Here is a 25,304-nt window from a genome sequence, read left to right on the forward strand (position 1 = left end):
GATGTGTGTGTGTGTGTGTGTGCACGCGCACGCTTGTGAGTAGGGCTATAGATTTTTTTCAATCTCTCTAGCTGCATGTTAAGTTTTGTTGTGCTATTGCTGTATGAAATAGGCATAGTAATTTGTTAAAGTTGGTTATAAATGATGACAAACTAAATTTATATTATAACTTATAATATAAATGTATATTATAACTTATAATATAAATTGAGTTCACTTTTGTCTTGTGTTTGGACAGCATTCATCATGTCTATAGACCTGATTAGAGTAGTTGAATTCCACAAATACCAAACTATTGTCTTCTAGCAGCCAGACTGAGTCATGTGGCCAGTTTAGGCATGGCACATGACTTGAGTGATCAGCTCCTGGAAGCAACCCCGCTGTAAGGTAAAGCCATAATAAGCACTGATCCAGGAGCAGTGCCCGACGTTCTCCAAAATGGCTCTGCGTTGTGGCACGGGAAGTCCATCTGTTTCCAGATCTGTGGTTAGCAAACTTCCTGGGTGAAGCCTGCTGAAGTCACATGACTCGGTACTGTAGTGTTGTGTGAGTGTGTGTGTGTTGAGCCATGGAGGAAGCGAGCTGACAGCCAGGAGCCGCAGTGAAATGTGTCTGAACTGCGCGCAACCATTTGGAGCGAGACGCGCGGAACATGGCCGATGCAGAGAACTGATGGAGTGAGTTATAACTTATAACCTAAGTTCTTTGAGTAAATGTCTTCTCTGTGCTGCTGTAGGAGGTGGAGGACAGTCAGCGCGACGCATCGAGGAAATGCAACTTGTTTACACTGTAGGGGTTTAGGTAAAACCCGGATTCTGAAGGTGGATCGGAATCAGCTCCACTAGAGATCAGATCACAAATCTAATTTTTTTTGTTTCGCTACAAATGAGCTATGGACTGTATAAATAGGATCTGTACTTGTCTAATGAATGGTGTATTAAAAAAAAATCTAAAGGTATCACAAGTGTCTGAATGCAGAAAGTTGTCACAAACAGCAAACTTTCTGTGCTATAATATTAGTTAGCTAGGCCTGTTGTTGAAACTCTATAGATGTTTATGTACATTTACAGCTACCATCACTTTAGATACAGCAGAGATCAAGTTCTCATCATTTTAAGAAATGCCAAACCCAATTCTACACAAACAGGTCAGTCAGTATAGGCGTGGCCAACTGCGTTAGTGGTTAGGGATTAAAAAAATAAATACATAACTCTGTCAACTGTGTGTGTGTGTGTGTTTGTGTGTGTGTGTGTGTGTGTGTGTGTATGTGTGTGTGCGTGCGTGCGTGTGTGTGTGCGTGTGTGTGTGTGTGTGTGTGTGTGTGTGAGAGAGAGAGAGCGACATGCTTGTGTGCACATGAATTTGAAAGCCACCCAGAGATTTACTATAATTCTGTTTATGATGTGTGTCACTGTCACACACTATGTTCTGCCTTTTTACAGTAAACTGGTCAAAAGGGTTCAATATTTATGTTTTGCTTTCCAAATTATATTTGGGGGTTTTAAATGTAAAGTTTTTCAAATCATGCAAAACATGTATTGTGAATAATGTTAATGTTACTTAAAAAATCACATCTTGAGGACAGTGACAATGAAAACAGGCATCAGTTGTAGAAGCTACAAAACAACAACTTTTAAATGTGAGAGCGCTGCTCCCTCATATCTGCTGTGACTGACAGTGTCCTGGACTCTCCCAGTGTGACCTGACCTGACCTTACCAGAGGTCACAGATAACATCAGCCGCCAAAGAGTTTATTTTAGGTAAAAAGGCGAGGAACTGTGGGAAAAGTTGTACTTTTTAGGCTCCCTCTGCTACTGTGTTCACAAAGGCATCATTTTAAGTAGGCCCAAATCAAAAATAATGTCCTCTTTTCAGTAACGGTAAATTCATGCACTTTAAGAGATGGTTAAATTTTAATCTTTACATAAACACACACACACTGTGTGTGTGTGTGTGTGTGTGTGTGTGTGTGTGTGTGTGTGTGTGTGTGTGTGTGTGTGTGTGTGTGTGTGTGTGTGTGTGTGTGTGTGTGTGTGTGATTTCATGGTTGCCTACTTGTTAGTCCTTTCACCAGACGGTATCACATACGAGTGCAGGAATTTCAGAAAAAAAACAATTTGTATTTTATTGGGGATTATTTGCGTAGTGAGAGGTCGTTTCATCATTTTAGTCAATCTGTGTTTCCTCTCTCCCTTGACATTCAAGGTTTTTACCAACATCCCCCTCCTCACCTGTGACTTGTAACATTCCAGACCCACAGTCTTCATCAAATCTCTCCCCAGATTCAGGGCTTCAGAAGAATCCATTTCTTCTTCTGGCGTCCGCTGTGGCTAAAAGGTTGTTTGACTCTTTAGCTCAATGCTTTGAACCTGTCTTTATAGCGTGGCACATCTGGAATGGCTGCAGTAAATAAGACACTACAGTGAAGCGGGACAGGAGTGCATCTGCCATCCAGATGAAGTGTCTGCTGATAGCCAGCGAGAGCGCCGAGGTCCTCTTCTACTGGACCGACCCGCAATTCCAGCAGAAGCTCCAGGAGCAGTATGGAGCGTCCCAAGAGGAGGGCCAGAGGGTAAGGTGGAGCAAAATAACATTTAACAGCTTATGCCAATGGAACTTGAATTTCCTACAACAGTAACGTTACTGTTTGTGTCGTCAGCTTCCGGCCTTTGAGGACAGCATCAACACTCAGTTCGCTCCCATCATCATCTCCTGCAGTACCATGGTGGACCGGCTGGGGGACAGCTACGCCTGCTTCACCACGGAAAATGACCACACCTACGTACTGCACCAGGTACGTACAGATGACCCGCCCCGAGAAAACGAGCTTGTTCTGACATGTTGTCGATAGTGAAAAAAGGATTTTGAGAGAAAACGCACACACGCACGCACGCACGCACGGACGCACGCACGCACGCACGGACGCACGCACGCACGCACACCAGGTTTACCAGTCAACTCCATTGACCCTATCTCTTCTGAAATGCCCGTGCTGTATAAAGCAAAGCATTGTAATCTAAATGCCCATTTTACTGTGAAGCCAGGGGTTTTCTAACTCGCAAGGCGGTTGGATTCACATGAGATCATGAGATCATCATGAGAGCATGAGATCATCATGAGATCATGATCACACGACAATTTGGCGTTTAGCAGCATCCAGGTTAGGGTTTTTCCTGCATAGAGGAATTTCTGCACCCCAAAGAGGTTTTACCCCCCCCCCCCCCCCCCAGGCCCAATGCAAAAAATAAATCAAATAATAATAATCCTGACAATGATGATATATTTGAGTTCTGGACAACCCTGACTGCAGACTAACTCAAATTCAAGCATTTTTACTATATCCTTTTAGCGAATTTCAGTTAAAATCCCACATTTGTACCTACAAATGGCTTCCTTTCTAAAACCTGGGGTGCTGTAAAAAAGACATTGCTCCATAAGTTGAGATGAGGACAACTCTGACTACACACCAACTCAAAATCAAGTTTTTTATTTTTATTTTACTCTTAACAATTTAGAGAATTTAAAAGTTAAAATCTCACATTTTGTACGTTGAACTGACTATGTCTGAAACTTGGGGTGCTGTGAAAACACACTGCTCCATCATTCTTGCCAAAGACGGATAAATTTGTGTTCAGGATCACCCTGACTGACTATACACTAACCCACAAGTCAAATGTACACTAAGCATGCTTACTCTCGTGCGTAGTTGTGAGCCAGGAAAAACCCTGGAAGCTTCACTCTCTCATGTGAGTCTTATTAATGAATGAAAGGCGGCTTTGTCTCTCTGCTCCACATGATACAGTGATGTCGTCCAAACACTTGACATGTTTCATGTCCGTTCAGTTTGAACAGCCCACTTCCATTTGGCCTCTTGGCTCTTTCTCACGCACTTATATAGTCATTCAGAGCTCATAGTGAGCAGGGACTTGTAGTCATTCAGAGCTCATAGTGAGCAGGGACTTGTAGTCATTCAGAGCTCATAGTGAGCGGGGACTTGTAGTCATTCAGAGCTCATAGTGAGCGGGGACTTGTAGTCATTCAGAGCTCATAGTGAGCTGGGACTTGTAGTCATTCAGAGCTCATAGTGAGCTGGGACTTGTAGTCATTCAGAGCTCATAGTGAGCAGGGACTTGTAGTCATTCAGAGCTCATAGTGAGCGGGGACTTGTAGTCATTCAGAGCTCATAGTGAGCTGGGACTTGTAGTCATTCAGAGCTCATAGTGAGCGGGGACTTGTAGTCATTCAGAGCTCATAGTGAGCGGGGACCTACTGGGTCTCCGGTAGGCGAGTGCTTTTACCTCTACATTACGCAGGCGCCCCCAGCCATTTATTTTGTCATTCTATACACACTTGGGTAGGTAGATAGGGGCGGCATTAGCTCAGGAGGTATGAGCTGTCGCCTGGGAATCGGAAGGTTCCCGGTTCGATGCTGGCTCCTCCCGGCAGTGTGCCGAAGTGTCCTTGAGCAAGACACTGGACCCCTAACTGCTCCCGACAAGCAGTTAGCGCCCTGCATGCAGACGCCGTCGGTGTGTGAGTGGGTGAATGTGAGGTATTCATGTAAAAACGCTTTGGGTAGTCGATAGACTATATAAAATGCGCTCTATAAATACAGTCCATTTACCATTTAGATACAATCTTAGGGGTGTCACGATACACTCAGTTCACGATACGATACGTATCACGATACTGGGTTCACGATAACGATACGATACGATACGATTTTAACAATATTTTTTTAAACTTGAATAATGACAATATATGACTGGAAAAGTAGTATTTTATTTGAAATGCACAAATACAAAACATGCTGTTGTGGGAAATTGTTATTACAATAACAACTAGAAAAAACATGAGATTGGAGATAAGGCTTATCTTGAAATAGAATGAGTTACACCGTCACTTAGATTTACTTTGAACTAAAAGGTTTCTCAGCAGTATAAATTCTCATTATCCATCTTCAGTTTTTCTTCAAACTCAAACAACAAGACTTTTCTTAATCTATTTTTTATGCATCTTCAGTTTTTGCCAGAAACTCAATTGAATGGTTTCTCTCCTGTATAACTTCTCATGTGTCTCTTCAGAGACTTGTTCAACTGAACTACTTTCCACACATTGAACTTCAACAAACAAAGACGTTTCTTAGTCTATTTTTTGAATTTTTTTTTTTTTTTTTTTTTTTTTTTTTTTTTGGCGATATGAGATTTCATCTCAACGATACATATCGTGACGTTTTACTATCGCGAAATTTCGTGGGACGATATATTGTGACACCCCTCTAATTTGCATTTTGTGTCCATCCCAGTTTGAGGAGTGTCTGTACATCGCTGTGAATGGAGACGGGGAGGAGGGAGAGGATGATCTGAGGAGGAAGATCTATGTGATGAAGAAGATGATCGAAGTCCTGTTTGGCATGGTCACCCTCAGCAGTAACCTCCTCAGGAAAGAGTATGTCCTGCTCCCTGGTTGTGTGGCTCTGTGTATCGGTTACATTGAATCTGGTAATCTGAGGAATATTCGAGTCCTAATGAAGTGTGTGTTTTGTCTCCAGACTGCGTCCTCAGGACACAGAGCAGAGGACCAGGCTGTGGAAACATCTCCAGAGCCTGCTGGAGACCTACAGCCACCTGCGAGAGAACGACCAGAGCTTCTTAGTGGAGGTGTGGTACTATTGTGTACAGCTGGAGTCCTCACTTTTTTTATTAAGGGTTGATGGTCGTGCATGAAAAGAGTAGTAAATATGCATAAATACCAAATTCATCTTTCTCTTTCTTTGTAATTATTGGAGAAAGCCTAACAACATGTTAAAAGATAAAGCTGGTAATGCGTTGCTTACATCAACAAATCCTATGAAAATAACAAAAGTAACAATGCGTTTGCTCTACTCCCATTACGTTCAGACTTCCCCCTACCGTTTTTTGCCGTCAACCCAGAAGTCTTTGGCTCCAATTGTACGCGAAAAACCTGAAATACAGCTCACAAAGGCATAGGTTCAATTTTGAAAATCGCTGTTAGCATGAAAAGTCAGGCTGCTGTAGTTACAGTATTACCAAATAAAATACCATCCTTATCCTTTATGAATACTTTTTTCATATTCTGTATTTACATTAGCACATAGGTTGATTTCTTGGGAATCTTGGGAAATTTCCGGTGTTTAACACATTGAATGCCAGCCATGTTTTCATTCCTGTAGGTAAGTTGTGCCAGGGGTGTTTTTGACGATTCTGGCTCATTTTAGAACAGCCGAGGATTCTTTTCTGTTAAGAATTCATGAACACCAATCATCTAAAAATAACTAATAGAATGTGTGCTTTCTCTGTCTAAAAGAGTTAGTTTGCAGAGTTAGTAGTTATGTAGATATTAGCCGTTGAGTACAGCATGGTTTCAGCGTCTGGAAATTTATTCAGAGATAAATGGCTTTTTGTGAAACAGTCACTTTAACCATTCATTTTTGGCATCAGTAAGATCGTCAGACATTCTAAACAATAGTTTTGAACAGTAATTTCCTCCATAACAACAGGAAACACCCCTCTCATTCAAACTCCTCCCTCCGTGTGTCTTCTCCTCCTTCCTCCTAACAGCGGGCGTGTGTGTGTGTGTGTGTGTGTGTGTGTGTGTCTCCAAACTCCTCCCTCCGTAGGTGTGGCTTTGCAGTGTTTTGTCACAGGCGAGTTTCTGTTGCCTCACAGATCCTAAAAAAAGAGAAGGGAATCGCAGGAGCGGGGAAGAGGAGAGGAGAGGAGAGGCGAGGGGGGGGGGGGGGTTAGACACGGGAGAGAAATTCCTTCGCGATCCCCTTCTTCCAATCTTGAGGCAGCCTACTCCGCTCTGCTGCTGCTCCTCTGGGCTGCTGCTGCTGGCGGCTCTCGGGCAGTCTGGCTTACTGTAAAAACGGGCTCGTTCGTTTCTTGAGGTGTCGGCTGAGAGCTTTGAAGAAGCTTTTGCGATTCTGGTCTTATTTATGCGCAAAGGTACTCGAGTGTGTGTGTGTGTGTGTGTGTGTGGGGGGGAGGGGATCTCTGTCCGTTCTGTGTGTGTGTCTCGGGGCTCCTGACTGTAAAATCGCCAAGCCTGCTTTTGGTGTGCTGTGGCTTCTCTCTGTATCTGTCGCCACTTAGTGGTCGGTAAAATAGATTACACACATGCTCTTGCTCCTATAATTATCTCGAAGATGTAAAAGGGGTTGATTGATGTACCACCGTCAAAAAAAAAAAATCTTTATGTAAGACGAGTTAGTCCGTCCTTGGCACTCAAGCGCTGGATTATGTAAGACGAGTTAGGTCGTCTATGGCACTTAATGTGTTAATTTGGTTTAATTTGTGTGAACCTCCCCTTTAAAAGGCCAACATTTCAGACCATATTGTGATGGCTCAACTCATTTTATGGGGAGATTTTTTAGAAAACTTGATTTGAGTTCCTTCTTTCATAGCCTGCCATAAATCAGCTGTGCTATTCCAGTTGTAAAATCCAGTGTATGTATGTACACGGTACAACTGCCACGGTGAATATGACTTCTTCATTCAGTGCTCGCTTCAGTTGGCCATGAAATCATCCCCCCACGCTGCCCCCTCTCTCCCAGGCGGTGGAGCGGCTGATCCACCCCACGCTGTGTGAGCAGTGCATCGAGTTCCTGGAGCGCCGCTTAGTGCTGCAGCTCAACAGCAGCGTGGAGCGAGCTGGGGAGGAGGTGCTGCACGCCTTCATTCTGGTGCACACCAAACTGCTGGCCTTCTACTCCAGGTACAGTCAATAGAATGGAGAATGTTTCCATAAACAGTTCCATAATTTGTTCCAGAAATCACGTTGACTGCTTTGCGCTTTGCTTGCAGTACTTAAGATTTTATCTTGCTTCTTCCCGCTCTCGACTCCCTCCAGTCGCAGTGCTAGCACGCTCGCCACCTCAGACCTTCTGGCCCTCATCATCATGGCACAGAATATGTTTCCCAGCAACGTGGACCTGGATGACCCCGGGCCCGAGGTAGATGTTGCTGACGGTTTGCTCTCAGAATGCTTTGAACTGCCTCATGCGTTCTCTCTGATCGTCTGAACTGCCTCATGCGTTCTCTCTGATCGTCTGAACTGCCTCATGCGTTCTCTCTGATCGTCTCTGTGCGTGTTTGAACTGCCTCATGCGTTCTCTCTGATCGTCTGAACTGCCTCATGCGTTCTCTGATCGTCTCTGTGCGTGTTTGCGTGTGTTTTGTGGAGGATGTGGACAACACGTCCGGTTCCGGGCCTGAGATCTTCTACACCCCAGAGCCTTCCCCTACAGACAGAGACTCCAGCGGTTCGGGTAGGTTGTGCAGAGTCTGTGTGTGCGCATGTGTGTGGATTATGGTTATTCCTATTTGTACCAAAGCAAACAGCAGTAACAGCTTTTTAGGTGTTTTAGTAGTCCACGGTCATGGCTACACTCACTTGTCTCAAGATGTCTCATTGGTTCATTTTCATTTATAAGGCCATCTTGAGACAACTCCCATCTTATCTATGCTCCTGCATTAATTTACAAGAAAATAGTTCTTATCAGCTTAGGTCTCAAAACTGCATCCTGCTGACTGTACCTAAGACAAGGACTGAGTTTGGCAAGAAAGCTTTCCAGGTGTCTGCCCCTCTGGCCTGGAATGAACTCCAACGCTCACTAACCCTCCAGGTGCTAGTCGCTATGAGTATTTTTAAAACCAGGGTAAAAAATATGGAGGAAGCTGAAATCCAGGTCTGCAAATGTTTTGATCCATAATGAACTTGTATACAACCCTGTTGTTGAGTAAATGGATGTGTATTTTCTTACGTTTTAGATGTTTTTGTTTGTATTGTTTATGTTAAAATGTGTCTGTAACTTTATGCTGCTTTCTTGGCCAGGTCTCTCTTGAAAAAGAGATTTTCAATCTCAATGACACTAACCTGGTTAAATAAAGGTCAAATAAACTTATTATACGAAATATCCCTAGAAATTATTATTAAACGATCTTCCGAGAGTGTTGAAGTCATTTAAGTATAGTTACAGCTTGTGTGTGCCAGTATAGCCCTGTCTTCCCTTTGTGTGTTTGTCACCAGACAGGCCAGGTGGAGGTGGTACTCCTGTGTTTGAGTTTGTGGACCCAGACGTTCAGGTAAGAGTGTGATTCAACGTCTTTCCTTTAAAGGGACAGCTCAGCCTAAAATCCAAAATACATATTTTTCCTCTCACCTGTAGTGCTATTTATCCATCTATATCGTTTTGTGTTAGTTGCCTGAGTTTTGGAGATATCGGCTGTAGAGATGTCTGCCTTCTCTCCAATACAATGGAACTGGATGGCACTCAGCTTGTAGCGCTCGAAGCACCAACAAAATACACCTGAAAAACTCAACAGCAATGTCTCTTTCCAGAAATCATGACCCGGTTACTCAAGATAATACACAGACTTTGTTGTGAGCAGTTTCATGTAGGAACTATTTTCTTTTGTAGGAACTATCTAGCAGCTAGCAGGTGTAGTTCAGTCAAAAGAAAGTAGTTCCTACATGAAACTACTCATAACAAGGTCTGTGGATTATCTTGAGTAACGGGGTCATGATTTCTGGAAAGAGACATTGCTGTTGAGTTTATCAAACGTATTTCTTTGGCACTTTGAGCACCACAAGCCGAGTGCCATCCAGTTCCATTGTTATTGGAGAGAAGGCAGAAACTCTGTGGCCGATATCTCCAAAACTCAGACAACTAACACAAAACAATATAGATGGATAAATAGCACTACAGGTGAGAGGGAATATAATATGTATTTTGGATTTTAGGGTGAGCTGTCCCTTTAAAGCTGTTGTGGATGATCTGCAATACTTTGTATGAAATCAGGCCCTGGACTAAGACTTGACTGCTGTGTGTTCAGATGGCAGAGGACAGCTTGAACACTCTGGAGGTCCCGCCCCCTGACCCTTCAACCCCACGCAGAGTCTTCTTAGAGGTGTCACTCAAGGAGGGCCTTTACCCGATGATGCCTCACTCCATGTACTGTCTGCCTCTGTGGCCTGGGATCACTCTGGTGCTGCTCACTAAGGTTTGTGGATCACCTCAGATGCCTTTTTCCATTGGCACTCTTGCCCGTGCTGAGCCATGCCGATTTGCGTTTCCTTTACCAATTTAAACTCGCTGAACGCTGACCTTATCCGGAGTCGGGCCAAAGTGCGCCGGACCCGCCTCCAAGCGCCTCCAACCCGTGACGTCCCCCCTTCTGCCTTCTCCCCTTCAAGCAAGCAAGCGTGCGTTGTGAGCAGTTGTGAGACTCGACTCATGTGTCTGTGCTGGAGACCAGAGAAAGATGTTGCTTCTCTCAGCTCTCAGTACTTTTGTAGCTTCTAACTGGATCTCTGTGGTTTGAGCTTTAGTTTCTCTCTTGTCTTTCTGTTTGTTTTCAGATATCTATTGCTTTATTTGACCGTTTCCTGAGCGCTTTCAGCCGTATCGGAGCTGTGTTGTTAATGAAAACATTTCCTGCTGCTGCTGCTGCTTCATATTAAAAGCTTTCCATTGACAAACTAACGGAAGGCTTTTTATTGTGAAGGACTTAGAGGAAATGAAATGTTTATCCACCATTTTTACAGCCCAGCCCGTTGCTTTTCGACATCAGTTAAAGACACACCTTCAAGCGGGTAGCCCGGGCTACACACTCACGCAGTCATTTTCCTCTCACCCTGACTTTCTCAATCTCAATGTATTGTTTTACAGCCAGTAGGGGGCACACTTATATCATCTGTAAGCATGCCTTTATTAGATCTCATCACTGAAGAGAAACACAGTGATCTGGACTTGTTTAACTAGGACCCTTTCATGCAATATTCATGGCCTCTAAGCATCTCTCTGTCGTCTCTCTGTCTCTGTCTGTCAGATTCCCAGCAGTGGAGTGGCCATGTCAGTGTACGTGTTCCTGGAGGCCTTTGCCAAGCTGGAGAAGCGTTTAAGTGAAGGCCAGGAGGGTTCTGCTGCCACGCGACCTCTACACGACCTCCGCAGCAGACTGGACAAGTTCATCAAAGTCCTGGGGCCCAGTGACATACAGGTGTGTGTATTTTTATATTGTCCAAAAAACAACAGTAGCGAGCGACTCGAGCACACTCAAGAATAATGTCCAATTGTGGCTCACCTGGTAGCACACGTACCACGGAGGCTCGGTCCTTCGCGCAGTCGACGCGGGTTCGAATCCGACCCGAGGTCCTTTGCCGCATATCATCCCCTCTCTCTCCCCACCTTTCCTGTCTGCCTACTGTCCTGTCTAATAAAGGCAAAAATGCCCAAAAAATAATCTTGAAAAAGAAAGAAAAAAGAATAAAGTCCAATTAAAGTGCAGGGCCAAGGCAAAGTATTAGCGGTATTACTAAGCCTTCAAAGAAAATATGTGTTTGCTCCTCTTCTTTTCCCTCTAGTCCGCTCAGCTGCAGAACGTGTGGACAGAGTTCAAGAACCGTGCCTTCACCAAAGCAGGGCCAGGCTTCAACAAAGAGTAAGTCCACCGTTGCCCTCTACTGGCCGGGATGGCTCACGGCAGATCTGCTGGGGCGAGGCCTTTGAATTCTGAATGGTTCTGTTTGTTGCAGGCTGATCCCGTGGTGTAAGAGTATGAAGAGCCAGCTGTGCGGCGTGTACCGACAGTGTTTCCTCAGTGAGAACTTTGGACCGCCAGACGTTCCCCAGCGCCTCTCCCCCAGCCTGCAGGAACGAGCTCAGACTATGGTGCAGTGCGTATCGGGCCGCTTCACTTCTTACTGCACCTCGTATTGCTTTGCATATTGTTTTTAACTATAGAGAGGCAAAGTGGAACGTCACTTCCTGCTTCAGCGCTGTACCAGAGATTTTCATCCGCCATTTATTTTCCCATAGACATTTCGTAAAATGCTGATCAAAAGAGTTTTACTTGGTCAAACCAGACGGTTCAGCTATATTTAGAATCGGGAGAGACAATAGAACATTTCACTCGGTCCAAAACAAAAAACAACAACATTGTCAAAATATTATCTTTAAACCCGCATTTTTTTTTAACGTTTTGGTCCGAGTGAAATGTTATGCGATCTCTCCTGTTTCTAAATATATCTGTACCGTTTGGTTTGAACAAGTAAAACTATTTTTATAAGCATTTGACAAAAAAGTCTATGGGAAAATAAATGGCAGAGGAAAATCTCTGGTACAGTGCTGAAGCAGAAAGTGACGTTCACTTTGCCTCTATGCAAGAGTGAAGCCAAAATATCTTGTTTCCGTCAGCTGCCATCTTGTTTGTGTAATTTGCAAACAGAGTCTGTGAAGTAGAGTAGCCGTCTGATTGGAGGTTTGAGAGTGACTGTCACAGCTGTCAATCAACCCTTTTTATATCGTCAAATAACATGATTGAGTTTTTTATACATAATTTTTTATATAAATATTTTTATAAAAATATATAAAATATATAAAATATTAAATTAAATATTAAATATTAGGCGGGTAGATTGATGATTGATGATGTACTTCTGATTTTTAGTTTGGTTCATGTCCCATCCACTAGTACCATGGAGGTGGGATGTATGACCTATTCACCTTATTCACCACGCCCACTTTTTCTCTCTTCCGCGTTCAACGCAAACGTATTTGTTCTTCCGGTTCAGTGCTAGTTGCGAAGGCCACTAGTGGCTAATAATATTAGCCACTAGTTAGTTATGTTATATGGCAGTAAAATGCCACTGAATGACCAAATTGATATAACCGTTAACCATTTCGAGTAACACTGATTCCATACGGATCACCAGCGTTAGTTTGTTGTTTATAACGTGGCTATATTCATAACGTTTCTATCTCGGATGCGTTATTTCGAATCGCACATAGGTTACGCAACCTAACATAGGTGCGCAACCTAACGTCCACTCCACTAACGTCGTCTTAAGAGCACAATATTCCTGGAATGCAAGTTTAACTAAACAGTTACATATCCTCTGCATTCTACATAAAATTAAGATATTACGGGTTGTTTTATTTTGCATGTTACATACGTATTGGCCAAGATATGTTAGTTTATGGCGGAGTAATTCTGCCAGTTTAAATGCGGACTGTGCGCAGCCATCTTGCCTGCGGAGTTTTTGGCAAGTCAAAACGGAAATACTATTACAAAATGACGTAATGCGGAAGCGTCCATGTGTGGGCAAAGAATAAGGTGAATACTGCAGCCAGCCACCAGGGGGTGATCAAGATGTTTTGGCTACACTTTTTGGGAGCGGTCATGATGACATGTTATACAGTCAATGTATGACTGTATGACATCCTTTATTGTTCCTGATTGTCCATCTGTCCTCTTTCTCCCTCTGTCAATATCTCTCTCTCTCTCTCTCTCTCTCTCTCTCTGTCAATATCTCTCTCTCTCTCTCTCTCTCTCTCTCTGTCAATATCTCTCTCTCTCTCTCAGGGAGAAGCTAATGGACTGGAAAGATTTCTTGTTGGTGAAGAGCAAGAGGAACATCACCATGGTGTCATATCCTGTCTGTTCCCTGGGATGACGTGTTGAGGCCCAACCTCTTGAGATAGCAGGGGGCCGTGGATAAACAAGATTTTGTCCCAGGGTCCCCCATCTGATAAGATTTTAGCTTTTAGATTAGTACTACTATTGTTTTTATTACATAAAGTGTATGAAACCCATGACCAAAATAACCATACATTCTGTCATGGTGTTAGTTGTGGATGAAATTCTAGTGAAAATAAATTATTCCTCTTTTTGCTGGGGATCCGCTGGAACCGCCTCAAGGATCCCTGGGGGTCCCCGGACCCCACTTTGAGAACCACCGGTATATAACTGATGAAATTGAAAGCTTTTAAACATTGTCATCCTGATTGTATCGACCTTGACCTACTCTCACGTACCTGGAGGACTTCCCAGGTCTCGTCCATTTTGTCTGCGTGGACCGCTCCACGGGCCAGATGATCGCACCATCGCTCAACATCACAGAACGCACCACCTCTGAGCTGGGGAAGGGGCCGCTCACGCACTTCATCAAAAGCAAGGTGAGGCCTTGTGCTCGTCTTAGAAGCATTCAGTATTCAGTTGAATGGCTGGTTGATGGATAAAAGCACTGTAACTAACTAGCAGTGTGATGTGTCATAAACCACAACATGTCGAAACAAGTGAAACTGCTTTGGAAATAAGTGACCTTATTTCACAACATTGGCAGCCTGCTAGAACCATACTGATCATGTGACCTCACCAGGCTGGACTTCCAGCCCGTCCACAGCCAGTACGTGCCTTGACAGACAGCTCTTTCAGCCAATCACCGTCCTCAAATCCAATCCACTCGGAAGAAGGAGAAACGCACTCGTTCCTTCGGGAGACGCCGTTACTGTTTTGCCAGCGACATCCCACTTACTATGAGGCAGGTCCCTGATTGGCTCGTGCACGTTGTAATATCTGGAAATGGCTGGGGGCGGGGCTGGAGGCCATACTGATCCACAGAAGCAAACAGAATGTGAGGTCACATGATCAGGACGGATTTACCAGGCTACTCTCCAATAGATTCAGTCAGTGTCTCGTCACATGATCAGGACGGGTTTACCAGGCTACTCTCCAATAGATTCACTCAGTGTCTCGTCATAGACGTGTGTTCAATGGCTCAGCGTGGGGTAAATCCTCCCGTTCTTCCAATGCAGCAGATTTAGCATTTAGCTGCTAGCCCAGCCCAGGCAGACAGGATCAGGGATTCAACCCCCCGCAGTGAACGTAACATCCGAACAGACGTGTACCTGCTTTTGAATCCCCAATCCTGTAGTGTAGAGTCGCAGCACCGTCCTCAGGTGAGTCAGCCCATTCAGATATATGGGGGGTTTTACCCCACCGTCTAGTCTCAGAGTAAAAATGTGTGGTTTAGAAGGACATTTGTTTGCAGCATAGGTTGCTCTTTGCAGTGAGCAGGTATTTATATTGTTGGTTTTTATTTTGCGTTCATTCACAGTTTTGTCCATGTCTGTCTTTCCTTGTGCTGTGCTGTGCCACAGGTCTGGGGTCTGGTCAGTACAACACGCCGTTATCTCCAGAAGGGTTACTCCACGGTCACGCTGCGAGATGGAGACTTCTACTTCTGCTACTTCCTCTGGTTTGAAAATGAAACCGTAAGTTACTCACATGTCATGTTTTGGTATTCAGTGATAAAGGTGTCAGTTTAGCTACCCTGGAATTGTGTTCACATCAAGAGCACCGCATCAGATGACTGTGATCTGATCAATCAGGGCTATAAGCTGGAGGCGGTCGAACTGCCCATGCTACCTGATGACTCCGCCCCCATCGGCATGCTTGCCTGGGACTACTACAGGTAAACGACTGCGCCTTGCAAAAATAGATGTAACAGAATTGTATGCAATTGCGGACAGTTATCCAACAGCAGACATTCTCGGTTACTCGCTAATTTCCGGTGTTTACCGGCATTTTTACGGACTTCCCAACCAAAAGTTAAGTGACATAAATTCATACATATTTCACTAGCTAAATTATCAAACTTCATGAATAACTATACTTCTTTTTTTTTTTTTTACAAGATTTATTTCAGAATTTTGTCATTAGTACAACTGTGACAAATCACTGTATGAACAGATTTGGACTTACTGTATAAACAACCCCCCATCCCCCCACCCATGACAGCATTCAGAGGGTATACAACTTAGAAGGAAAGTAAATAATAAACATAAATATGCAAATAATGTAAAATATTCATACTTTAAAGGGGTGGAAATCATACACATTTAAGCATAACACGTTAAGTTACGAACAAGAAGCTGGAAGCCTTCAATCCCACTTTGGGCGACAGTCACTCTGATAAATGGAAAAATATTAGCTACTTTTTACAAGTATCTATGACATTGTAATGGTACAGGAAGGGTTAATAAAGCGTTAATATTGAGTATATGAATAAAACGACACGGACCAAAAGTAAGCGTTCGCAGCCCGGTATTGGATGTGTATTTTTAATCTGAAAAATGGGTGCACTATCATCCATTTGCAGGGACTGTAAGAAACTCGCTTACATGGCAAGGTAAAAACAATATTCAACTTTGTAAAAAAGACAGATGTAGGATTGTTAATTTATGAGAAACTTCAGCAAAAACATTACAGGGTGAAATCTATTGCTACATGATGATTGGGATTTCTTTGGTCACAGCTGTCCGGAATTGGATACCCTGACGCTAATTAATCGCTAATGGCTAATTAATTTTAATTCAAATAAAAAGAGAGCATTGCAGATGATACAAAGTGATGTGTCCTGTAGGAAGCTGCTGCGCTACTACAGCAAGAATCACCAGGGCGAGGTGGTGAAGTGCTACGAGCTGCTGACCGTTCACCTGGGGGTCATCCCCACCGAGTACATCCTGCAACACTGCAGACAGCTGGCCAGCAAGCTGTGGGAGCCCTCCAGAAACCCACTGCTCTAGACCAGTACATCCTGCAACACTGCAGACAGCTGGCCAGCAAGCTGTGGGAGCCCTCCAGAAACCCACTGCTCTAGACCAGTACATCCTGCAACACTGCAGACAGCTGGCCAGCAAGCTGTGGGAGCCCTCCCGAAACCCACTGCTCTAGACCAGCGCCTCCCAACCTTTTCCAACTCAGGGCCCACTTCAAAATCTCCAAATGTTTCGCAACCGTCCGACCGGCGACCCCGTCAAAAATACGGAGGCCAAATAATGCGCACTTTTTTTGATTTGTCCACAGTCACTAACACAGCATCTGAAACATGTTGCAGCATTTTCAGTGTTACGGTTTTCAAGGAGCTGTCCATCTACAAGGGTTTTAAATTAGTTTAATGTAAAAAAATAATCTTTCAAAATTATTTGGCGGTCCACTTGCAATACCTTCGCGGACCACCATAGGGCCACAGCCCACATGTTGGGAATAGCTGCTCTAGACACATCCACACAATGAGCCGTGGCTATAGAGACACTGCGTAACGGGTCATCATTCAGAAACCACGCCCAAGACGGGGGAAAACAGAAACCCTCCCTCCAATCCTGGCGTTCTCCTATGTCGCGTGCATGGTTGCGTGTTGCACAAAAAGATTGTATATATGGAAGATGAACACTCCAACTTACTTCCTTGACAGCTAGATCCACATTTTTCTTCTCGCCAATTCTCAATGGCTTCCTTGTTTTGCTCAGGAGTAGAAAAAAACTTTAACTGGCGATTTTTTACATTTGTTGTCTGCGCAGCCCACCACACAACAGCTTTTAGCTATGTTTAATTCAAGGAAATGAACGGAGCTTTTCCTTGTGATGGGCGTGGCCTATTTCATGCAGTGTCTCTATACAGTCCATGGGCGTGGCACATATCTGTTGCATTGTAAGAACAAATCTACTGTATATGGATTTTATATTGTCCCTTGTGTGAAAATGCCTAATGTTGTACTTCCATACTATTAGGTTGTAAATCTGTGGTAAGATAACTTGACCGAAAACAAATGATTTTAAGCACTTCTTGATGAGCACTTTTCAAAGCCTTTTCTTTAACACCTTTTCCTGACAGCATCACACTTCAATGTTTTCTAAATTGTAATATATTTTTGAATTGTTTGCTTTCCTATTTATTCGCAATGGATTTCAAAGCTAATACTACCGGCACATTTATTCGCTACTGGTACTCCTGGTGCCACGACTAGTACGACTCCAGAAATGCGTGAAACATGCAATGCTAGTTGTCTCTCTCACTATTGATTTGCATTTCAAATATGTCTGTGTGTGTTTTTTTTACTAAAAGTATAAAAAAGTATCACATTCTGTTGTTTATTGATTCATTGTAAACGGAAATTAAAACAGTTCAATGATTGGCCTAATAGACCCTTCTCACGGGGGCCATTTTGTGTCGAAAAGGCAGGGTCAACACAGGTGCAAGCAAAACACTAATGAGGGTTTCAAACTTCCATGATTGGAATGGGAAACCCTCATTAGTGTTTTGCTCGCAGCTGTGTTTATTCTGCCTTTTCGACACAAAATGGCCCCCGTGAAAAGGGTCTATCACCATCACTTGAGATGTTCCTGTGCTGTGCACATTATGTGTGATGATATAATCATGCACCCATATGACATTTACTGTAGGCCTACTTGAGTGGACAGCTGCTGACGTAATGAGCTGCTCATTGAGTTCAGAGGAGAAAGGCTTCCGTTAGCCTCTTGTCTGCTCTCTCACTGTGTGAGAGGCAAAGTGAACGTCACTTCCTGCTTCAGCACTGTACCAGAGATTTTCATCCGCCATTTATTTTCCCATAGACATTTTGTAAAATGCTTATAAAAAGTTTTACTTGTTCAAACCAAACGGTTCAGATATATTTAGAAACAGGGAGATCACATAACATTTAACTCGGACCAAAACATTAAAAAAAAAATCTGTTTTTTTTTTCCTTCTCTAACATTTCTTCATCATTATGAAAATCAAAAGACAGATACATACATGAATCAAAACTATAAGCTTCCCTTAACTCAGTCTATCCAGAACAAACACACAAACATTAATATAATCAAGAATCCAGATAAAACATATCAACAATCAAGAATAATACATTTTTCTCATTTTTACTAAACTAGCTTATGCCATTTATTTCCACAAAGTTCCTTTTTTCCCATTCCAATATGATCCTACTTCAGACACCCCCCTTGTAACTTATCTCATCTCTAAAACCCCATTATCCACGCTGCTGAGGAAGAAATATGTTAACACACAATCCAAACAACTGTCAACAAACACTATCATTCTCAGCATCTTAAATATTTATTGCTCTCCCATTTTCTTCTTGGATCTCAAAACACCTCGACTCGTTCCATCTTCACAACTGAATGCCGCGCAAGTAGCCTTCTTAATACTTACCAACCAGTCTTAAGGATCACGAATGTATACGCATGTATTCTTCTTTTGGCATCCGCCTATAGTTTACAGTCCACATGTCTCTTTGTTATGTGTGTATGTAGTGTATGTTTTGGTGCATTGGGCTTTCAGGGGCAACTCCTCTCTCGGCTCTGCTTTCTTTCCCAGGCTCGTACAGACTGCCGTGCACCCCTCTGCATGCATGAGCCCTCTCCGGGATGGCACCCAACCATCTCCTCAGCTTCCAGTCTGGCTCCAACTGCCTCTCCTTTTCCACCTCTCTCGTATCCAGACACTCTCTCTCTAGATCCTCTGTTCACTCGCTATCGGACTCCGGCCATGAACGGACTGGTCCAGCTGGGCCTGGATGACAACAACCAGATCAAAGTCTATCATTACTGAAGACAGGACGGACCAGGCTGCACTGCACCATCCAGGTCCAATCTCCAGGTGAGATTTGAACCCTCAGCCCCAAAATTGTTAAATTTTAAGTCTGGTTCTCTACCATCGGTTAGTTGGTAGAGCCATACTCTGGATCTGTAGAGCCAGAGACCAAGTATTTGTAATTAAGTTACCCAATTCAGTTATGGTTGTGCTGTACAGTACAGTGCACGCACGCGCGCACACGCACACACACACACACACACACACACACACACACACACACACACACACACACACACACACAGAGAGAGAGAGAGACACACACACACACACACACACAGAGAGAGAGAGAGAGACACACGCACACACACACACACACACACACACACACACACACACACAGAGAGAGAGAGAGAGAGAGACACACACACACACACACACACACACACACACACACACACACACACACTGCCAGGGGAGCTCACAGACAGAAATCTTAAAACATAAAGCTTCACACAACACTTCACAAAAAAGTTAGGTTAGCTTATATCTACAGACAGCCTATATTATCTTTATGATTGATTCATAGCTTTCATATTTTTTTTAATAGGGGCGTTGTAATGTATTGTTTTGATTGATTTCTTACAAAAGGTTTATGAAAGGAAAACTTTGATTTAGGAATGTGATTTTGAAAGTAGGCTAATAGAGTCAAATTGATGATACAGTATTGATTTGCTTTGGTCGAAGTGTAAGAAAAATGCAAAACAATCCATTTTCATGTGAGAGGGAAAATTCAGAATCAGAATGTGTTGTGTTTTGGTGTGATGTGTACTTGCATGGCTGGTAGATAACAGTTAGCCTGCGTAAACCCAGCCTCCACATGACCTCTATCTATGTGCTAGGCCCTAGCTAGGGTGACTGATAGCACAAATAGAGGTCACGTGGAGGCTGGGTTTACCCAGGCTAGATAACAGTCATGAACAGAATGTCAGGCCTCATGTTCTACCACCAGAGGTCACTCTAACCAAGCAAAGGAACATACAGAGTCAGAACGTGTGTTTAAGCAGAGGTGGAAAGTACTCAAATACAAGTAGGCTACTCAAGTACAAGTTTACATTTGGGTTTTATTACAATATCAAAACAGCATTTATAGGTGCACATATCCAACTCAATAAAAGGGATACAATCTATGCATTTTTGTCTGTTTTTTACATGCTTATAAAACATTTATAAATGATTAATTTTCATCTTTATAAGTTACTTTCAAAATGTAATATACTACATATTACTAGTTACTTTAATTTGGAAGTAATACAATACTTTACAATATTACCATCTGTGTAGAGTAACTTGTTACTTATTACACAGATGGTAATATTGTAAAGTTTTCCTTTGTTATTGTCATCTATAGTGTTTTTATTTGCATAAAAACACAATTTGATTCAGAAATTATTGTATCTTTATTTAAAATAATATGTGCTTTGATTTTTTTTAAATAACTCAATGTGTAACTTGTGTTACTTGACAAAGTAACTGGTATAATATTACTGGAATCCTATTGGTAATAAGTTATATTGCTGAGTTATTGCTAAAAGTAATATATTACATGTAATACCGGTATGTTACTTTTGTAATGAGTTACCCCCAACACTGTATACAAACTACATCCAAGGCACACCAAATGATCGATGGCTTACAGAGGACTAGTCTAGTATGATCATGCATCCCAGCAAAGACAAGGAGCTGCCGACCGTGGCACCAATTCCAGTCAAGTACAGGGATCTGTCTGGAGGTGACATCATGGACCTACATATAGGCTACTGTGCAAAGTGACAGAGCAAGACAGACTTGGGCAGCAGACTATACATAGGCCTATGAATCCAGATAATATTCAAGTGAGTGTAGCTTCTAGTTAGCTGGTGAGTGTCCCTTTTCAAAAGGAAAATTCCATCCTAAACGTAGTCTCTCCCCTCCCCAGACTCAAATGTTATGTTGAATTGCTGCGCTCTGCATAACACATAAATGAGAGAGAGAGCCCTAAAGCACCACAAGACTAAGACTAAACTACAAAAACAAAATAAAAAAACAGCTCAATTTGAAATGTACATTTTTTGTACAGGCTCACAGTGAGAGGGGAGGAGGAGTGCATGTAGAGTTCATTATACTATCTTCTATAGCGCTCCTGTGAGGTCGGTCACAGCTCCTGCAGCCACCAGGTCCCTCAAGAAGAGCTTCTCAGCACTGACGTCATGCACCACCTGGTCATCAGTACAGGAAGTCAATAGAACCAATACATGAGGTTGTTGCCCCATCTTAAATGGACAGTTTACCACAAAAATCAAAAATACATATTTTCCCTCTTACCTGTAGTGCTCCATTCTAGATCGTTTTGGTGCGCGTTGCCGAGTTTGTATAGATTATATATTATATATAGATAGAGATGTATAGATTACAACAGATAATCCACAGACCTTGTTTTGAGCAGTTTCATGTATAGGAACTATTTTCTTTTGAAATCAAATCACCTGCCAGCTGCAAGCGGGTGTAGTTCAGGCGAAAGAAAAGAGTCCCTAGATGAAAACTGCTCCCACGTTCTGTGGTCTATCTTGAGTAACCGGGTCATGATTTCTGGAAAGAGACATTGCTGTTGAGTTTTTCAAATGTGTGTTTTTAGTTTTTACTGTTTTTTTTTGCGCTTTCGCAGACATCTGTACAGTCCAAAACTCAGCAACTCACACCAAAACGATCTCGATGGATAAATAAGAGGAAAAATATTTATTTTGATTTTGGGATGAACTGGCCCTTTAAAGCTTGCACCACCATGCTATTTGTAATGAGTTCCACTGAGCTAAAACAGTGCCTCAGCTTACCTGGGCCTTCATGGCATCCATGCGTATGGACTCGTAGTAGTGAAGCCTGGCCTCTGGGTGGCGCATGTCGTAGCCAAACCCAGCCAAGCTCACCTGGTCACACAGTTGCAAAGCCATCACCACAGCACTGGCACCTAGCGTCGGCACGCTCTGGAACACAAAGACTGAATGATGACATTCAAGTCTTTTTCCCCCACAACAGGCAGAGGATTTTGGCAATGAATCGTTCATCTTTCAGTACTTTTTTCAATCAAGTTTTTTCAGATTTATTCCCCGTTTTCTTCCCAACTGTACTTCCACTCTACTCCAATTCCCCCCTGCTGTCCCCGTCGTTGCTCCATCCCCTCTGTCGATCTGGGGAGAGTTGTAGACTAGCACATGCTTCCTCCAAGTCGCCAGCCGCTTCTATATTTCACCCGACAGCGAGGAACCTCACCGGCAGGACATAGCATGTGGGAGGATCGCGTTATCCCCCCCCCCCCAGTTCCTCTCCCCCATGAACAGGCACCCCGACCTACCAGAGGAGGCTCTAGTGCGGCGACCATGACACATACCCTTAATCCGGCTATCCACTCACAGACACGGCCCTGTATGGACGCCTGACCAAGCCGGAGGTAACACAGGGGCTTGAACCTGCGACCCTTGTGTTGGTAGGCAGGGCATCTACTGCAGGCGCCCCTTCATGTATCAGTAGTACTGTGTGTTGGTATTTGGTACTCAAAGCATGAGGATAAAAATGTAATGATTCATCACTCTAGAAATAGAACATTTGGGTTAACAGAAAATTAACAGAAAAGTGAGATACATCCTAGACAGGTACTTTACTTTACTTTACTATATTGATATTTGGCAGACGCCTTTCTCCAAAGCGACATACAACCAGGTTATAAAAAACAGTACAGCAATAAATAACACAAAAACAAGAAAAACAAGGAGCAAACAAATGCATAAACAGCAAGAATTAAAACAGATGAAGAGAGGATAGAAGAAGGCGACAAGATAAAAGAGAGGAGAAATAAAAGTGCATGTGAATCGAAAGTGCATAGGGACTAGAGAGGTTGCTACAGGGGGTGAACAGTTTTTAACTGTTTTTTGAAAATTGGAAGTGAAAAGGTACTTGCACCCTAGACAGACTGAATCCAACAGGTGACAGAATATAGTATGTAGTACTGTATGTGTCCACATGAAAAAAGCACAACTCACCTTTCTCTGGTTCACAGTATACGTCTGCAGGACCTGTCTCGTCTTGTGAATAATCTCCGGGTGGAGGATTCTGAAGTTTTCTGGTCTCAGAGGAATATCATCCACCACCTCCCTCCAGAACCACATCTTGGACCAGAAGCTCTGCTCAACAGAAGACACATGGGAGTCGCTGTGACGGCGCTCATGGTAATGTGCCGTTTTTGGTTTGCAAATGTTCCTGCATGTGACTTGGGCCCCACCAGAGGTTGTTTGGTGATGACAGAGGTGAGCCAGTCCAGGTCCAGGTTCTTGAAGACCACCAGAGCCACTATGGAGGTCTCTCTGTACTCGTGGGGGGAGTGGGGGGCTCCCTCTGGGTAAAACAGGCGTATGGTGGTCCTGGAGCCAGCATCTCTCTCAAAGCCAGGCACCGGAGCATTGTTCAGCCTGGTGACAAAGAAGAAAATATGACTTTGATGTCATAAATGGCATGATGTCAACACAATCACCTGGCTTTATTTCAATGGATACAGTGGTCAAGTTGTGTCTGTCCCTGACACTGTCACACACATACCTGATGATGATGTCATACAGATCTATATGGGGCCCGAGATGACTCCCGTGGAGAACCCCTCCACTGCCGACCACCACACACCGCCTGCAGCCGCCCTCCTTCCCCAGTGAGGGAGGCAGGCCGGTCCGGGGCAGAGAGGCGAGAGCCAGGGCCAGATGCTCCTCGCTGCCCCGGAGCCCCAGAGGAGGGGCCAGATCCCAGGGCACGCCGGGGGGTCTCTGGTGCTGGACAAACACAGGGACGTCCAGGAGCCCCGCGGAGCAGGAGAGGGCCCTGAGGTGCTCCACACACCACCGAGGCCGACACGCGCCTGACAGCAGGGAGGCCGAGCGGTTCAGCAGGACCTGAGGAGAGCGAGAGAGAGACGGGACGAGAGAGGTTGGATGAGACTTACGGTACGATGTAAAACGATATGCAAACACACGCATGCATCCATACCAAGTCTGTGGGCTGCTGGTAGTCATCTGCCAGCTTCTCCAAGGGGAGATAGGCTGGGATCAAAATGGCCGAGTAGCATCCGGTCAACAGCAGCAGACTAAGAGCCAGATCCTTACTCCTGTAAGAGAGAGGAGTGATGAAGCTGCTCTAGGAGCTTACATAACAGACAGACACAAGGAAGGTTTTCCAATCAAAAACTCAATTAAAAATTAAATCAAGTAAATTAAAACACTGGGATGCTCCGAAGCACAATATGATCGAGCCATGAAAATATGGAATTCTTTACCACTGTTATACTAAATTAACACGGAAATCAATGTTTAAAAAGCAAATATGGAAACACCTAGGAACATCATATTTGTGGGATGCTATGCATATAGATTATGTTGATCATAATGTCATTTGTGCCGACTGAAATGTTGAATCTGTGTTTCTAATGTTTAATGTATGTTTGTAATGTTTAATGTATAAATGTGTGGACCCCCCAGGAAGAGTAGCTGCGGCACAGCTGATGGGGGATCCTAACAAATAAAACACACAAGCAGCAGACACCTGCGGAGGCGTATACCTGCTGAGGAAGAACTCCCTGGGTTCTGGCTTGCCGGCCTCTCCTGCTCTTTGAATGCCAGGCGTTGGTGTGGACGTCTCTGTAGCCTCGGGCAGCAGCAGAGAGCCATCGCCCGGCTCCTCCACACTCAGGTTATTCATCATCACCATCAGCACCTCCACCTCCACCTGAAACACACACAGACAGACTCATGGAGGTGATTATAGTCTTAAAACCATTTTACAAAGACAATAACTGATATTGCTTCTCTCTAAAATATAACCAAGACTGTCTTTTTAAAACCACAAAAGCAAATTATTTCTAAATGGTTAGTAGAGGGAGAACCTCGTAAACGCTCTCACTGGCCGATATGAGAAGACAACAATCAACTGTCTTCTGAAACTCTGACGACAGATTGAAGCCTCTCGAACGCAACTCAAGTGGAGCATGAAGCTGACTGATATGAACAAAACAAAAAGAACTCACAGCCAGTG

The 25,304-nt window shown here is 43.7% G+C and overlaps 2 protein-coding genes across 2 annotated transcripts; one reads left to right on the forward strand and one right to left on the reverse strand.

Moving 5' to 3' along the window:
* The first annotated feature begins 558 nt into the window (after nt 1-558).
* hps1 (HPS1 biogenesis of lysosomal organelles complex 3 subunit 1) lies at nt 559-17,728 on the forward strand. The gene is made up of 18 exons (XM_083658145.1): nt 559-677; nt 2,382-2,572; nt 2,660-2,794; nt 5,306-5,448; nt 5,552-5,660; nt 7,580-7,740; nt 7,876-7,978; nt 8,209-8,293; nt 9,055-9,110; nt 9,861-10,028; nt 10,857-11,027; nt 11,392-11,468; nt 11,563-11,703; nt 13,392-13,456; nt 13,839-13,984; nt 14,969-15,082; nt 15,200-15,282; nt 16,234-17,728. The coding sequence occupies exons 2-18, from the start codon at nt 2,456-2,458 to the stop codon at nt 16,394-16,396; spliced, it is 2,037 nt and encodes a 678-aa protein (XP_083514271.1). The 5' UTR covers nt 559-677; nt 2,382-2,455; the 3' UTR covers nt 16,397-17,728.
* A 3,642-nt stretch (nt 17,729-21,370) lies between these two features.
* st3gal7 (ST3 beta-galactoside alpha-2,3-sialyltransferase 7) lies at nt 21,371-24,980 on the reverse strand (the record flags this gene model as incomplete). Its single annotated transcript, XM_083658234.1, has 7 exons — nt 21,371-21,457; nt 22,070-22,219; nt 23,273-23,413; nt 23,512-23,698; nt 23,826-24,169; nt 24,264-24,405; nt 24,832-24,980. The coding sequence occupies 7 exons, from the start codon at nt 24,978-24,980 to the stop codon at nt 21,371-21,373; spliced, it is 1,200 nt and encodes a 399-aa protein (XP_083514360.1).
* Between the last annotated feature and the right edge of the window lie 324 nt (nt 24,981-25,304).

Source organism: Poromitra crassiceps (assembly GCF_964638095.1).
Source record: "Poromitra crassiceps genome assembly, chromosome: 22".
Taxonomy (NCBI): domain Eukaryota; kingdom Metazoa; phylum Chordata; class Actinopteri; order Beryciformes; family Melamphaidae; genus Poromitra; species Poromitra crassiceps.

Bases quoted from the DNA above. Each gene is read 5' to 3' on its own strand.
- hps1 (XM_083658145.1), top strand. From the start codon at position 2,456: ATGAAGTGTCTGCTGATAGCCAGCGAGAGCGCCGAGGTCCTCTTCTAC. The intron at 11,028-11,391 runs GTGTGTGTATTT...TTTTCCCTCTAG, and splicing joins TGGGGCCCAGTGACATACAG to TCCGCTCAGCTGCAGAACGT. The intron at 15,083-15,199 runs GTAAGTTACTCA...CTGATCAATCAG, and splicing joins TCTGGTTTGAAAATGAAACC to GGCTATAAGCTGGAGGCGGT.